The sequence below is a fragment of the Rhipicephalus sanguineus genome, chromosome 1, assembly GCF_013339695.2.
Source record: "Rhipicephalus sanguineus isolate Rsan-2018 chromosome 1, BIME_Rsan_1.4, whole genome shotgun sequence".
NCBI lineage: Eukaryota > Metazoa > Arthropoda > Arachnida > Ixodida > Ixodidae > Rhipicephalus > Rhipicephalus sanguineus.
The window spans coordinates 234,947,952-234,962,071 of record NC_051176.1 but is presented as its reverse complement, the minus strand read 5'-3'; the positions used below and the strand labels follow the sequence as shown (position 1 = coordinate 234,962,071).

Below are 14,120 nucleotides of genomic sequence, written 5' to 3'. Positions count from 1 at the left end.
CGTGTCATTTGTGTGCATCGTTTCGTCTTTTGCATGACAGGCGTGCTTCAGCAGTTGAAACAGAAGCTACTCCTTGAAGTTGATTTGATGGATCCGGGAGTACTGCAGTACTCCCGGACCCATAAAAGATGGACAATGAGATAAACATATGGACCGAATAAGTTATAAAGTACTTATAGGGCATTATTTCAAAGCACTATTTGCATTTCATTGGTAAAAAATAATTAAGATATCTATTGTTCGCAGATAGAGAACTCGCTCTTTTATTTCTGAACGTCACACTAAAACAGCGGCCACGAGTGAGTCTTCACGGATTTTACACGGCAACATTTGCAAAGCATCATGCAGTTGCGCCTCCCGTCAGACGGTGAAAAGTACATGCCAACCACTCCCGAGGCTTTCGTGCGTGGCAATTGAAGAAGGTGACGCTCCTAAAAGAGAATAGAATGCACGACATGACCCCGTGCGCCATCCTCGGGTTCACACAGTGCGCATTTCCGAAGCAGCATTTTTCGTGTTTGAGCATAAAGAGCACATATCTACAAAATACGCGTGTTTAATGAGATGAAAGCGTTGCCTAGACAATGAATATAATGTCAATAAAAACAGATAACACATTCGAACGTATCAATTGGGCTAAACTTATGAATTATAACTCGAGACTTCCAGCGCAGTCTCTTAAACTGTCGTGGTTATGTGGTATGCATTACGTGTTACCAACTCACCGATTCTAGCTGATCGTAGGTCTATCGCGCACTTGTTCGCTATTGTTGCTTTTGGCTATGCTATCATAGTATGAGTCTGTGGGCGTACAAAGTCGGAGTGCATATCTTACGTTCGACACAAGATGTTGACGGTGTTGTATTCCAGAGCAAACAAAAGGAGGAAGAAGGTCAATTCTCGCCAAATTCCACAACGGCCTTGTGGAGTCGAACACTGAAAACAACAGGTGACCGTTGTTCTCAAAGTTCGTGAACTAATTTTCACGCCGTCTTGATCTGCTCCTCGCCAGAGACGAACACGTCCGTGGGTTGACGCTTCACGTGAGGTGGCTTAGTGATTACGCCGTTCTACTTCCCAGCACAAGGTCTCGGGTTCGTTTACCTGCCGCAAACTGATGGGGGGCGAGCAACAGAAAAGCACATGTGCTAAAATTTAGGTAGATGTTAATAAAATTGTTTGATAGCGACCTGCTGGGCAGGTAGGCGACGTTAAACCTCGCAATTCAATTTTAAGCGTCCATACATCGCTGCACCATAAGCTTCTCCTTACACTTGCATCCCGCGTTTGATGGGATACTCCCTGCTCTGAGTTCGCTGCCTGAACTTTCTCACCTGTTACTGTCTCGCTTTCAAGGCATAAAACGAAATAATTTTTGTTCCATATTTGTTATTTGTTTTTAAGGACTCTTGCAGCTTGCCGTAGGAAGTCTGAATTCGGATGGCCATTTTCGAGCGCTCTGGCGGTGCTCCAAGGTCATGTAAAAGAGCGAAAAATAGTTGCTGCTAACACAAGCGGGCTTTCCTGCGGATAAGGAAGTAGAATAATCCCTTTCATACCTGGATATTCTTGCAATACAGCTGTAAAGCTGTTTTAGGCATGTTCGTAGCACGACCCTTAAACGACCATCCGACTGTGCCATATATATCCTTGTATAACAGTGCGCATGTGCATTGGTAAGGCAAGAAACTGCCAAAAATTGGCTCTGCCCTATGCACCGTCGCAATGTACGTGGTATTTATTAGAGAGTCTTAAAAGTTTTGGAGACGCAAGGGCTTGCGTCCAAGAACCCAACGTGCACGTTCTTGGCTTTTGCTGGGACACAAGTAACTTGGGTCCGCAAGCGGGACGCAAGTCTCTCGCGTCAGCTCACCAAAGCTTTCCACTATAAAAATGAAAAAAAAAAAATGTTCCGTGACGAAAGAAGCGATTTATGCCTGTCGTCGTCTTCGAGCCTTTCGCCTCGTAGCATAATAAGGAACATGTATTACAGTCGGTCACGTGTCACGAGCGCGCGCATGCATACATATATATAGTCGACGGGCACATTTTGCATGTCGTCTCAAGCGTTCGCGCGCGATGTGTGTTGAGCAGACAGGACGCAGCGAGTGTATATATGCATATATTGCACCATTCGAGCGCTAATGGTGACTTGTTCTCCGACGCCGTGTGCCGCATGCGATGACGTGGTATAGCCATGGACCTGGACGAACTGCTGCCGGAAATCGGGGCCTTCGGGCCATATCAGAAATGGATCTACTTCCTGCTCTGCATCCCCGCCACGCTGCCATCGGTATTCACTCTCTTCAGCAGCATCTTCGTATCGGCCACTCCACGCCACTGGTGCCGTGTGCCCGAGGTGGAGGCCCTGAAGGGCCGATTCTCGCCCGAGCTGCTCGTCGCACTCAGCATCCCGCAACGAACGGAGGGTGTCTTTGAAAGCTGCCTCATGTACGACCTCAACTACACTGCGCTGGTGCATCGCGCGCTCGACGAAGGCGAGCTGCCGCAACCCAATGAGTCCTGGGCGACGAGAGCCTGCGACAATGGATGGGTCTACGACACCACCTACTACGACGACACGCTCGTGACACAGGTAAGTACGAATTATCGTCCTCCACGTTTTGGTGCGAATGAAATCTGGCTGTGGGTGCTTGTTGGTGCGCTAGTTGGTTTTGATGCATATTGAAACGACAAACAGCGCGAGAAGACATGGACATAGGGTGATACACGTGCGCAAAATCCGAGCCTTCGCGCCGTGTCAGAAATGGATCTAGTTCCTCCTTTAAATCCTCGCCAAACTGCTCTCGGTGTTAGTTGAATAACATCTTCCATCGCCAAGTTTTCTCGTAGTTCGCCTGACTGCATATGTCAGTAAACATCGCACGAGCAAAACCCGAATAGAAATCGCACCATGTAAAACAAAATATCTACCAACTATAACCCTGCATGCGATGCCGTAGACACACCCTGCATTACTTATGTAACAGCGTGCAGCATTCTTCCGCATCTTGACGTTTTAATCTGCTGCAGCAAATGGAGGAATCCTTGATTCCCAGATTTGGTTGAATCGCACGTAGCGCCGTCCGCGAAACCGTGGCCATTTATCGCTGTTTCGCGGGTGAATTTGCAAGTCCCTGGTCTACACGCTCGGGTTGCATCGAAATTTCTTTGCGTAAGCTACATTTAAAATATGTCCATTGTACTGCCAAATTGGTACCATATATAGTGACATCACCGGCAAGTACACCGCCTCTCATGCTTAACGCGAACACCCTCTACATTAAAGTTGCAGTCGGAAGCCAAGGCATGAGAATCATTACCTGTTAAAGAGGCGCCTGCTTAACGCGTCGTATTTAAAAGCTTTCTGTGGTGAAGCAGCACGAATTGAATAATAATTAGGTGTTGACGCCATGCCTGGTTGTGCGTACAGGGCTGAATTTTTTGTTTCAAAAACAGGTCTTCTAATGTATTTCAGGATATCTAACATTTTCTGCAATACTGTCCATGGTGTAGTTCGCCATTGGCTCGTCGCATTCGTTGATATATGCCCAACATCCCGATTGGTTCGCATATGCTTTCATACGAAGAGTTATGGCTTGAGTGATTTTTCCCCCCTAAACACCGGCCTTAACCTTCGAAAACATCAGCTACAGATACCGAAACATCCGCACGAGTTCAACATCCTAATTATGGACTCAAAGGGTAGAATATATTTGCTTGTCTAACGAAATCATTCATTTCATTTCTCTGCGTCTGCTTCCACTGTGGTTGCAGTTGACCCCATTGCTGACCAATGTTTGTCCATATGACGCCGTTATTGGCCGTGATGTGACATTATGCTTTGACGATGTTTCTGAGCATGGTACTCGAGACACGAAAAACTTAGACCGTGGTATTGCGAACTGTGACACTCAAGTTACGCGGATTTTACGCGTGTTTTTATGACCCGTTCAGCTTTTCATATTCACCATTAGCCATTTCCCTTTTCATCAATGTCTAACTCCATGAGAATAAAAGCCTGTGTTGATTATAGGGACCAAGTTGGCGTAATCACTTCACTGTTCACTTGTGCGGATCTCATCGAGGAGGAGGTTGATGAATAACCAACTTTATTTCCTCAATTTGGTTTAGTGAAAGATGATATCATCGAATAAATCTCGACTCAATAGGGAGATAGCCTCGGAGCGTCAGTTTCAAAAGTGTGCGAGCAATGACTTCGTGCACAGGCGTGGGCGTGCAATTAATCGATGTCGTCTCAAGCGTGGATAAATAGTTTGTTCTCATTTGTGCGCAAAGATGCAGATGAACTTTAGATGATCTAGTTCGAATCGTTGTCTTTGAGGACGCAAAGCCATGACAAAAACTTATAAGCTTCGCCTCGCCAAAATAATGCAGATGGATGTCGTCTGCGATAATGCGTGGATGGTGTCCATGGCACAATGCGCATTCTACATCGGCAGCGTGGTTGGCAACCTGCTGTTCGGCTACATTGGTGACAGGCAAGTGGTCCGATTTATTTTTAACGCAATACCGGCGTGGCCTTACACCGTAACTTTTTATGGTCCAAGTAAAGTACATTTCCCCCGAAAGGTGAAGCATTACTGCGATATAGAAGTAGGAACGTCAGCATTCTTACTGGCCTTTTTTATTGAAGCAAAAAAATTGCTTACTAATCAAATAAAGTTATATATTTGTATGTATGTATGTACTAATTAGAGAAACTCGACCGCGACCTCAGTAAACACACGCTACTCGATGAATACGAACACTGTTATTTGCAAAGCTGGTGTGATGAACAGCGCGAACAGAAGTCGGGAAATTCATCGTGTCGCCTCTCGTTTCTACAACGCCACCTGCATCCTCGCTGTAACTTTGCAACCACCGCCAGTTTTTACGACCGTCGCTGAGCAACGGCTCTGCCACTACGGCCGCACATGACTAGAAAGAGGAGACGTGCGCTTCACATATCCCCCTTTGTACATCCCGCGCTTTCTCGCCACATCCGCTACGGTGCATACACAGGTTCTCTATAAACGTCCTTCTCACTGCAGGCTCGCACTTATCTCCCTCCAAACTACGGTTCACTCAGGTCCGTCTGCTGCACCGTCCCGCCCGGCGAGCGAAGACAACGCGTACCCTCGCACGCTATCATTTGATTCCACAGTGTACCGTTTGAGGAGTGCATCTTATCGCGCTTTGACTTTTCATGGCACATTACGGCGACGATGACGGCTAATTTTCGCTTGTGCTGCTAAAATTGCTATCGCAATAAAAGAAATCGAATTGTGCCGATAGGTAACGAAAGTCGTGAGTACAACCATATGCCTTCTCAATTGTTCAATAAGAGGAGGAGAGAAAGGCTTCCTAAAAATAATTGACAAAAACACGATGAAACTTCGTTCAACAAATAGTAAAACATTAATTGTGATCTTGTAAAGGCATAAATAACCGGAAACTTCTTAGCCTTCGTAAAAAACCGAAATTTCTAATTTACCATTCCAGTATTGGGTGAAGTTGCGGAATATTCCACAAATAAATGATGTTGCCCAAACACGAATAATAATAATTGTTGGGGTTTTACGTCCCAAAGCCACGATATAATTATGAGGGACGCCGTAGCGGAGGACTCCGGAAATTTTGACCATCTCCATAGTGTTCTTTAACGTGGACCTAAATCTAAGTACACGGGCCTCGACCATTTTCGCCACCATCGAAAATGCGGCCGCCGTGGCCGGGATTCAATCCAGCGACCTGCGAGTCGGCAGGCGAGCACTATAACCACTAGGCCATCGTGGCGGTTGCTGCCCAAACACTCCAAGGGTGGCCGAAGAAATTGTGAAATAAAGTGACCTGCCGCTGTCATATTACATTTTATTTCAGTTTGTCGCTCCTATACCACGATTAGCCCATACCTCGCAGTGGGTTATGCCTTATGCTTTTCATTTAGGACCGACCATGCACCCAGTCAACTAACCCTGGCGGCGCGTGAGAGCGTGCCAGAACCTCCGCCATTCCGGCAAGCTGTCTTCCTAGTCGTTCGAGCCCCCCACTCAGAAATATGAAGAACGCCGCGGGGTTCCTCAAGCAATTTGGCACACAGGTGACTCGTACAACGGTCTCCAAACCGCGAGGTGAACGCCAAGAGCGTCCGTTTTCCACCACCTTTGTGAAGCTCGCAACCGGCCGTGCTGTCTTCCTGGCGGTGAACGCGCGGGACATCCCCAGTCGCTATCCACTCAGAGACCGCTTACAACGGGCCATCCATCTGCTTGCTCCGACCATGCGCCTGTTCCTGGATAGCGCGGCCATTACTCCACTGAGTGGGTGGGTAGTCCTGGCCAAGCACCCCACCTCTGAATCCTCCTTTGTGTCCACCGCCATGAGCAGTTTAAAATTTTTAACAGCGGTAACAGCGGGCACCGTGGACTTCCAGAAGATAGAGCCCTGCCAGGATGGACATGCTTTGTGCGAGGATCTCAATTCTCGGAGTCTGCTATTCGGGTGCCTGCTGGGACTTGATGTGGTCGCTGTCGGGGAGGACGCTGTGTCCATTTTTCGCCGGATGAAGTGCTTCTTGGACCGTGCGCATTTTCATTCTATACGCTGTCGTCATCATGCACTGCATCCACGACTGGTGTTGGACCCTTGCCATCTGCTGACACATTTCGTCATTGCTCTGAGCCTGCGGGCGTCCTGCTCCTGCTCTCCTGGCAACTCGGTCGTACGGTCGAGTACTGAGCCCCTATTTGCCAGTGTTCGACATCAACCAGTGACACTGGCCCGCAGGTGTCGATGAAGGGCATGTCCGCAATGCCTTCCAGCTGTGCTCCTTCATCGGCCTCTGCTCGTCACCTCCGGCCTTCTGCCACAACGATGTAATATTTTAGTATCTTCGAATATTGCTGAACTTTCTATACGACACGTGAATACGACGTGTCTTCATAGAGATAAATTTTTAATGTTTGTTTCAAAGAGTTTTGTGTATCTGAACGTCTCTCGAATCTAGAGACAGTTAAGAAAGCGGACGCAAAAAAAAAAAAAAAGTCAGAAGGGTCTGCAACGACTGCTCTCTCCTAGCTTCGGCAAAGGTGCAAGGTACATCGTCAAAAAAAGGATGTAAAAACACGAACGCGAAGCTAAAACGCGTAAAAGACCACCAGACGAACGGCTCGTCCACCATGGACCAAATGCGTGCGGTTGCGTGTCGTGTGCCGAAGGCCTCTAGGAAAGGGACCAATGGGGGGTCCAGAGCGCCCATCGTATCATCCGCTGCCGCAGCGAAGTTATGCGCAGTCAGTGAGCTACCACGAAGGGTAGTGCATCTACTGTACGTAGCTATAGCGTTTTTAACAGCTGTAAAGAGTTGTAGGTTAATAGACTGCTGATTGTTCTAAACCGCTAACTTTGCTTACGCTCACCTACTGGCGTCGGCACGGGTTGCAAAAGGGGCACTTGACCCCCTCCCCCCCCCAAAAAAAAAAACAGCATCAACACTTGCCCCCTTCCCCCCCAAGCCACCCCAGCGCTCCCCCGACCCCTCCACCCCCCCCCCCCCCGCCGTGATGCAACACGGCTTTGTACCCTACAAGACAAAACCTTGCCGACGCCCATGCGCTCACCATGGGGTCTGGACAGGGCCCGCGTCCACGAACAGTCTGTAACAAACTTCCAGCCAGTCGTTATGCTGAGCATATCATTAACGAAACCGGTTGGCAAATGGCAAATGGCATTTTTGAAATGAAAGATTTGTGAATTCATTCCCAAATGCGGAACGCACGGTTGAAGAGGGTATCATTCACTCAGCAACTGCAGCTGTAAGATGCGTAATAGTCCGAACACAAGTATGCTTCTAAGCAGTAGTAATAAAAAAAAATACCATTGAGGAACTCTCACTGTAAAGGAATATTATCAGTCTGCCAAGGGATTTTTCTCAGCCGGCAGGAAAGAAATAATAAGAACTCGGCCTTAGAAAGCATAAAGGAAAAAAGATACTAAATTAAGTTGAGTTCTGCTTATACGAATAAAGGAACGTTATAAGTATACAAATATTTGTCGTCTCAAAAGTTCAGCAAGAGAAAGAAGAAGAAATTGACCAAGGAAGTGTGACAAAATATAATAAAATTCAGATCTCTTTTTTTTGCGACACAGACTTGCCCTTAAGGCATAATTTGAACAAGCTGTAAAACATATTACAATGAAGTAAATAATCTGTGAAAGAAATGGGGAGAGAGAGATAGAGCAAATTTATTAGCAGGCAGAGAGGTCGGCCTGAGCTTGAGCGCTCTAGCCTGCTACTCTGCACAGGGGAAAAGGGGAAGGGGAAAAAAGAGTAATGAAGATGATGATGGGGACAGGAAGAGGTAATGCGTATGTACAATAACCACGAAACACAGTGGTCTTCTTAAAGTCTATCGTCAAGTCCTGTACTCTTGATAAAATCTATGAACGCTCTTGTAGCAGTCGGTGATGCTGTCTGGTCGGACATTGCGGACAACAGATTAGTCTCACTTAGAGTGTTCACACCGATGCCGGCCAACGTTAAAGCCAGCGTCTTCCGTTCGGACACGTACAGAGGGCAGTCGCACAATATATGGGCTAAAGTTTCATCTACTTGGCAGCGCTGACAGTTCGGGCTGTCCGCACTGCCGATAATGTGCGCGTAGCGTCGAGTGAAGGCGACGCCTAGTCGAATCCGGTGCAACAGACTGGCGTGGCGGCGCGTAATTTTAGCCGGGAGTCGAAAGGTCATGTGAGGGTCTGTTTCCCGCAAACGCCTATGCCGATGGTCTGGGTTAGACCAGTAAGTTGTCGTGAACTCTCGCATAAGCGATCTTAACAAAGAGTTCACGTCACATCGCGAATACGGAATTTTTACGAGAACGGCGCTGTTATCAGCAGCGGCTTTTGCTGCAGCATCAGCTAGCACGTTGCCTGCCAAGCCACAGTGTCCAGGTACCTATTGAAAGATGATAGAGTGACCATTCCGTTGCGTGATATCGAATGATTGTATGATTTCGGAAGCCAATACGTAATGTTGTCCTTTTCTTGAGCATGAATGAAGGGCTTGTAATGCGGATTTCGCATCAGAGAGTATTGTCCATTTGCGTGGAGCTTGGTCGGATACAAATCGAACAGCTTCTCGTATAGCAACCAATTCTGCTGCTGTTGATGAGGACTTATGGTCTAACCTGTACGGCCGGGAAATATCCAGTTGAGGGATCACAAAAGCAGCAGTCGAAACGCGCGGAGTCACAGATCCATCAGTGTATACGTGTATAGTGTCGTTGTATCGCTCAGTCAAGTAAGCCAAGGTGAGTTGCCTGAGGCCAACACAAGGAACACGTGATTTCTTCGGAATCCCAGGTACTTGAAGGTGCACCAGTGGTTTACGCAGTGTCCACAGTGGCACTTCAGGGATGACGGTTGGTGCAAAACCTACAGGAATGATACTCCTGTGAGTATTGATGCATTCTGAGTAGGCGCAGCCTGGTCGGTTTGTCTGCAGTGAAGACAGGTGGTGGTGCGCATGCCGGGTCAGCAGCCGAAGGTGAACTCGAAGAGGTTCACAAGACGTGTAAGTCTCTATAGGGTGAGTGCGTGACTCTTCAATGGTGCCTGATGTTGTAGTACATCGCGGAGGCCTAGGCATGTCCGGAGTGCTCGCGCTTGAAGGCTCTTTAACGTACGAATGCACGTTGTACGCATACGTGAAAGCACAGGTGAGCTGTAGCGTAGATATCCCACAAACAATGCCTGGTATAGCTGCAGGAGGCTTTTCTCAGAGGGGCCCCATCTTAGTCCCGCTACAACACGAAGCACGTCTATAAAGCTGACCAGTTTGGTCCGTAGCGCCGTGATATGCTTCGACCAAGATAGGTTGCGGTCAATAACAACACCTAAATATCTGTAATGTGTGACAGCAGGAATCGCTGCTCCGTCAGCGAAGATGGGATACCGCGTCATTGACTTTCTTGTGAACGCCAATGCTGCACACTTTGCCGTTGAAAGTTGCAGGCCTTGGCTGTTATTGTCGTAGCCTGTTGTAGTCTTGCTCGCATTTGTGGACGCGTTACTCCAGAGGCCCATATGCAAATATCGTCTGCATATACGCTGATTTTAACATTGTCAGGGAGCTCCGCTCCAAGACCAATGAGCGTGATGTTGAACAACGTGGGGCTGAGGACCGCGCCTTGTGGAACACCACGGTTGACGTAGTGCCTGCCGGTGTCACCATCAGCCGTCGACATGAAAATTGTACGTTCGCTGAGATAGCTGACAATCCATGCGTGAAGTCGACCCCCTACGCAAACGTCTTCAAGCGCGTCGAGAATGGCCTCATGAAGGACGTTATCGTAGGCCCCTTTTATGTCCAAAAAAATTGCGCCCACTATTCTCCGACGTTGTCTTTCCTGCTCAACAGAGGAAACTAGGTCTATAACTCCGTCTATAGATGAACGACCCCTGCGGAAACCATTCATGAAATCTGGCAAGGTGAAAGTATTCTCCAAGAGCCATTCCAGTCTTGTAAGCACCATACGTTCCATTACCTTGCCGACGCAACTGGCTAAGGCGATTGGTCTGTAGGAAGAGAGCTCGTTGGAGCACTTGCCTGGTTTCAGTAGGGCCACTATGCGGCTGCACTTCCAATTATCCGGCACTCTCGCCGTGTCCCACGTAGCATTGTAGAACGACAAAAGAGCTTTCCGTGCTTCTTGGCTGAGATGGGAGAGAGCCGAATAAGTGATGCCATCAGGTCCTGGCGCGGAGGAGTGTCGGGAGGCTGAGATCGCAGCGTCGAGCTCGTGCAAAGTGAACGGCAAGTCGAGACGTTCGTCACAGGATGGTGGTGAGGCATAATATGACGGCGATCCCGTTGAGAAGGACGAGCCTACGAGCAATCGGCAATATTCTTCTGCTATTTCCACTTCGCTCCGGCCTTGCTTTAGGGCCACACCTCGGAAAAATTTGGGGAAATTTCAGTGCTGGGCAGTATCGAAGATACATGTATCTTAGATACTATCTTAGATACTCCTTGGGTATCTTGTATCTGTATCGCGATACTTCTGGAAATATGAGTATCTGTATCTGTATTTCCGATACATTCGATAATGTATCGTGTATCTTAAGATACAAGATACTTCTATCGTAACACAACCGTGCGAAACAATAATCGCTGGCCAGTCTCCGCTTCTCAAGCTGGTATGCCACTAAGCCAGGGCAGTGACACAATTTTATTTTTCCGCCAGAGTACCCCAGTGAGGGCAGAAGATGAGAAAGACAAGCGCGCGGACGCCTACGCCCAGCCCACGTACCTTTTGTTTGTTCGATTTCTTTTCTTTTTAGTTGCGCCAATGCCGCGACAATTGCTCTTAGTCGCTGTCCTGCGCCGCGTCTATCGCGCAAATTCTGATGTTGCTACAGTGTCGTTATTGAAGATTCTCTTGCGTCTTGCGTCTTTCTCTGTAAAGAAATGTGATGCGTGCAAGACTGGGTTTCCTTTGCGTCGCGTGGATTTTACATATCAGCGATTTGAAGGATCTCGTGGACGTAAGCTTGACTTGCATGCCATGAAATAACGCATATGCAAATAAGAATGTAACAACGTTAGCACCACTGGTACTGATGCTAGATCTAAAAGAGCAAGCGTTTACCTAAGAGAAAATATCTTGGCGTACCGTATTTTTCAGTTCTTGCTACATTTACTCAAAGAATTTATGAAATCATAATTTGATTATTAGCACAAGTGCTTTCTTGGCTGTCATTTTGCATCCCTTACATTACCTGAGTCTCTGCACTGTTTTTCCGGTCTGGTCACTGCAGTATGTCTTTTGTAACGCGCTCCCAAAATAAGATCTCTGCTTTATTCTTCTGACTGTCTTCTTTATTTCCACTACTGTTTACACAGTTACACGTTGCCAAGGCGATATTGAATAGGCGATATTATATAATAATGTGGGCGTACCTTGAGTAAACAGTACAAGACATTCTGCTTACCGCTTAGGAAAATAGCGAAATTGAGTGTACATTATAATATTGGAAATCATTAGGAGCCATCTTAAAGATGTTAGGAAGGGGATTCGAGAAACGTTGTTTTACTGAATGCTCTGTTTTGCTCATGAGCGTCCCAACGAGCCGTTTCAGGCAATTTTCCATAGGCACTGAATGATCTATTGTATCAACAGGTAAGTTGACAATGCTTCATACTCATAGCTATTCAGGGCGCCGTCTGTATTGTGTTTCTGTACTCATTCAATGTGAATGTTTGATACACAACCACCTCTCTATTTTACTTATATTAGTTTTCCTGTTTTAGGCTTTCTTAAATATTTTTCGCATTACTAATCGCCACGTAATGGGAGCTATAATTGGCAATAGCGCGAATAGCGGCGGTGTCCTGCGACGTTTTGTGGAACTATACAATACGTCTGAGACGTTTCTGTGTTGCACATGTTCTCGTTGAAGAAAAATTGCTAAAAAGATTGCACGTCAGTGAGTATATCAACAAAGAATCCTTTACGCCGGCAGATAAGTAGAATATGAAAATTCATCGGGGGTTTACATCATCTACGTATACACCAGGGGTCTCAAACTGAGCTTATAGCCAGCGGGCCGCAGTCGCGAAATTTAGTTGCAAGGGCCGGGACAGTGAAGATGATGGGAGAGAGTGAACAAAATTACGTTTGAAAGGAAGCCTTTCCCATATCTCATATATAGGCCATTTTCGAAGGGGACTTGGAGTGATAATTCGAAAAACATCGATACCGATGTACAGAATGATTGATATCTGGACGCGGATTCTGAAATATAGAGTTTTTGTTCCACGGTTATGTTTCAGCACATTTTGACCACATGTTCCTCACGAAAGGAATGCTTGAGACCAGTCATGTCTGTGCAGCTCACGAACATACTTATTTAGAAAATAAAAACAAATGAGACGAAGACGGTCATGTGCGCGGGCCGGGCCGCTAGCGGAAGGTCTCAAACCCCTAGTATACGCCATGCGCCCCCCCCCCCCCCCCAAGAAAAAGAAAGAAAAATGTCGCTACCAGCGTTGTTGCTGCTGTACACCTGTTCGGATATACGGTATTGTGCAAGCTGTCTTTTACGGACAAGGTATAAGTCCGCACCGGTATTTGCGCCGTCGTGCGAAGGCTTCTTATTGAAGTTATTGTGATTATATGGCAACCTGCTAGATGGTCGGCGAGCTGTGCAAAGCAAGTACCGCTGTCAGCGAAGTGTACAAAGAGTTGTCATGTGAAGAAGCTAAAACAAACCCCAATAAGCTGTTTTGGAAGGGAACTAATGTACTTTGAGGAAGAAGGGCAAAAACTTTTGAGATACCAACAGACATTTCATTCAAGTGAAACAAAATAGGTCACAGTTAAGACATTTTCAAGCAGACATTTTCGTGCATAGGCGTTTGCTGCTACATTATATGGATCTATAATAACAAATTTGAGAATGTATCGAATTATCTTAAGATACAATTGCCAAGTATCGTATCGGATACAATTTTTGCGGCAGTATTTTGTATTTGTATCTCCAGTGCTTCTTGCCTGAGTATCTTGTATCGTATCGCGATACAATTTCAAAGTATCTTTGCCCAGCCCTGGGAAATTTACTTGTGTTCTGAACAAAATTGAAAGTTGATTTAGATTTCGTTTGCCGTTTTAGTGTTGCATAACGTTGCCAAAGCGTTCAACAGATGTCAAAGTGTTGCCAGTGCATAGACGGTTTAATGGAAAAGAACTTTAGTTATATGCCGATGTCATACTACATTCTGCTTAATTCGGTCCCTCCTCCACCCACATATCTCTTGTACTACACTATAGTGGGTCGCGCCATTTCATTTAGTACCGACCATTAACCAGTCAGCTAACCTTGGCGGCGCGTGAGAGCGTGCCAGAACCTCCGCCATTCCGGCAAGCTGTCGTTCCAGCTCCCAACTCGAAAATATGGAGAACAACGCCGCGATGTGCATCAAGCAATGTGGCACAGGGGCGACTCCCACAACAGGTTCCAAACCACAAGGTGAACGCCAGGATCGTCCGTTTTCCGCGACTTTCGTGAAGCTCGCGCCCGGCCGTGCTTTCTTCTTGGTGGTGGACACGTGGGAC

The 14,120-nt window shown here is 47.0% G+C and overlaps 1 protein-coding gene across 1 annotated transcript in view; it reads left to right on the top strand.

The window, feature by feature from the left end:
- LOC119374883 (organic cation transporter protein) overlaps nucleotides 1–14,120 on the top strand; it is a 62,267-nt gene that overhangs the window by 2,026 nt on the left and 46,121 nt on the right. Inside the window, exons 2-3 of the mRNA XM_037645090.2 lie at nucleotides 2,196–2,596; nucleotides 4,399–4,502. Coding sequence (XP_037501018.1) covers nucleotides 2,196–2,596; nucleotides 4,399–4,502 — 505 coding nt within the window. The remainder of the gene's footprint in view (nucleotides 1–2,195; nucleotides 2,597–4,398; nucleotides 4,503–14,120) is intronic.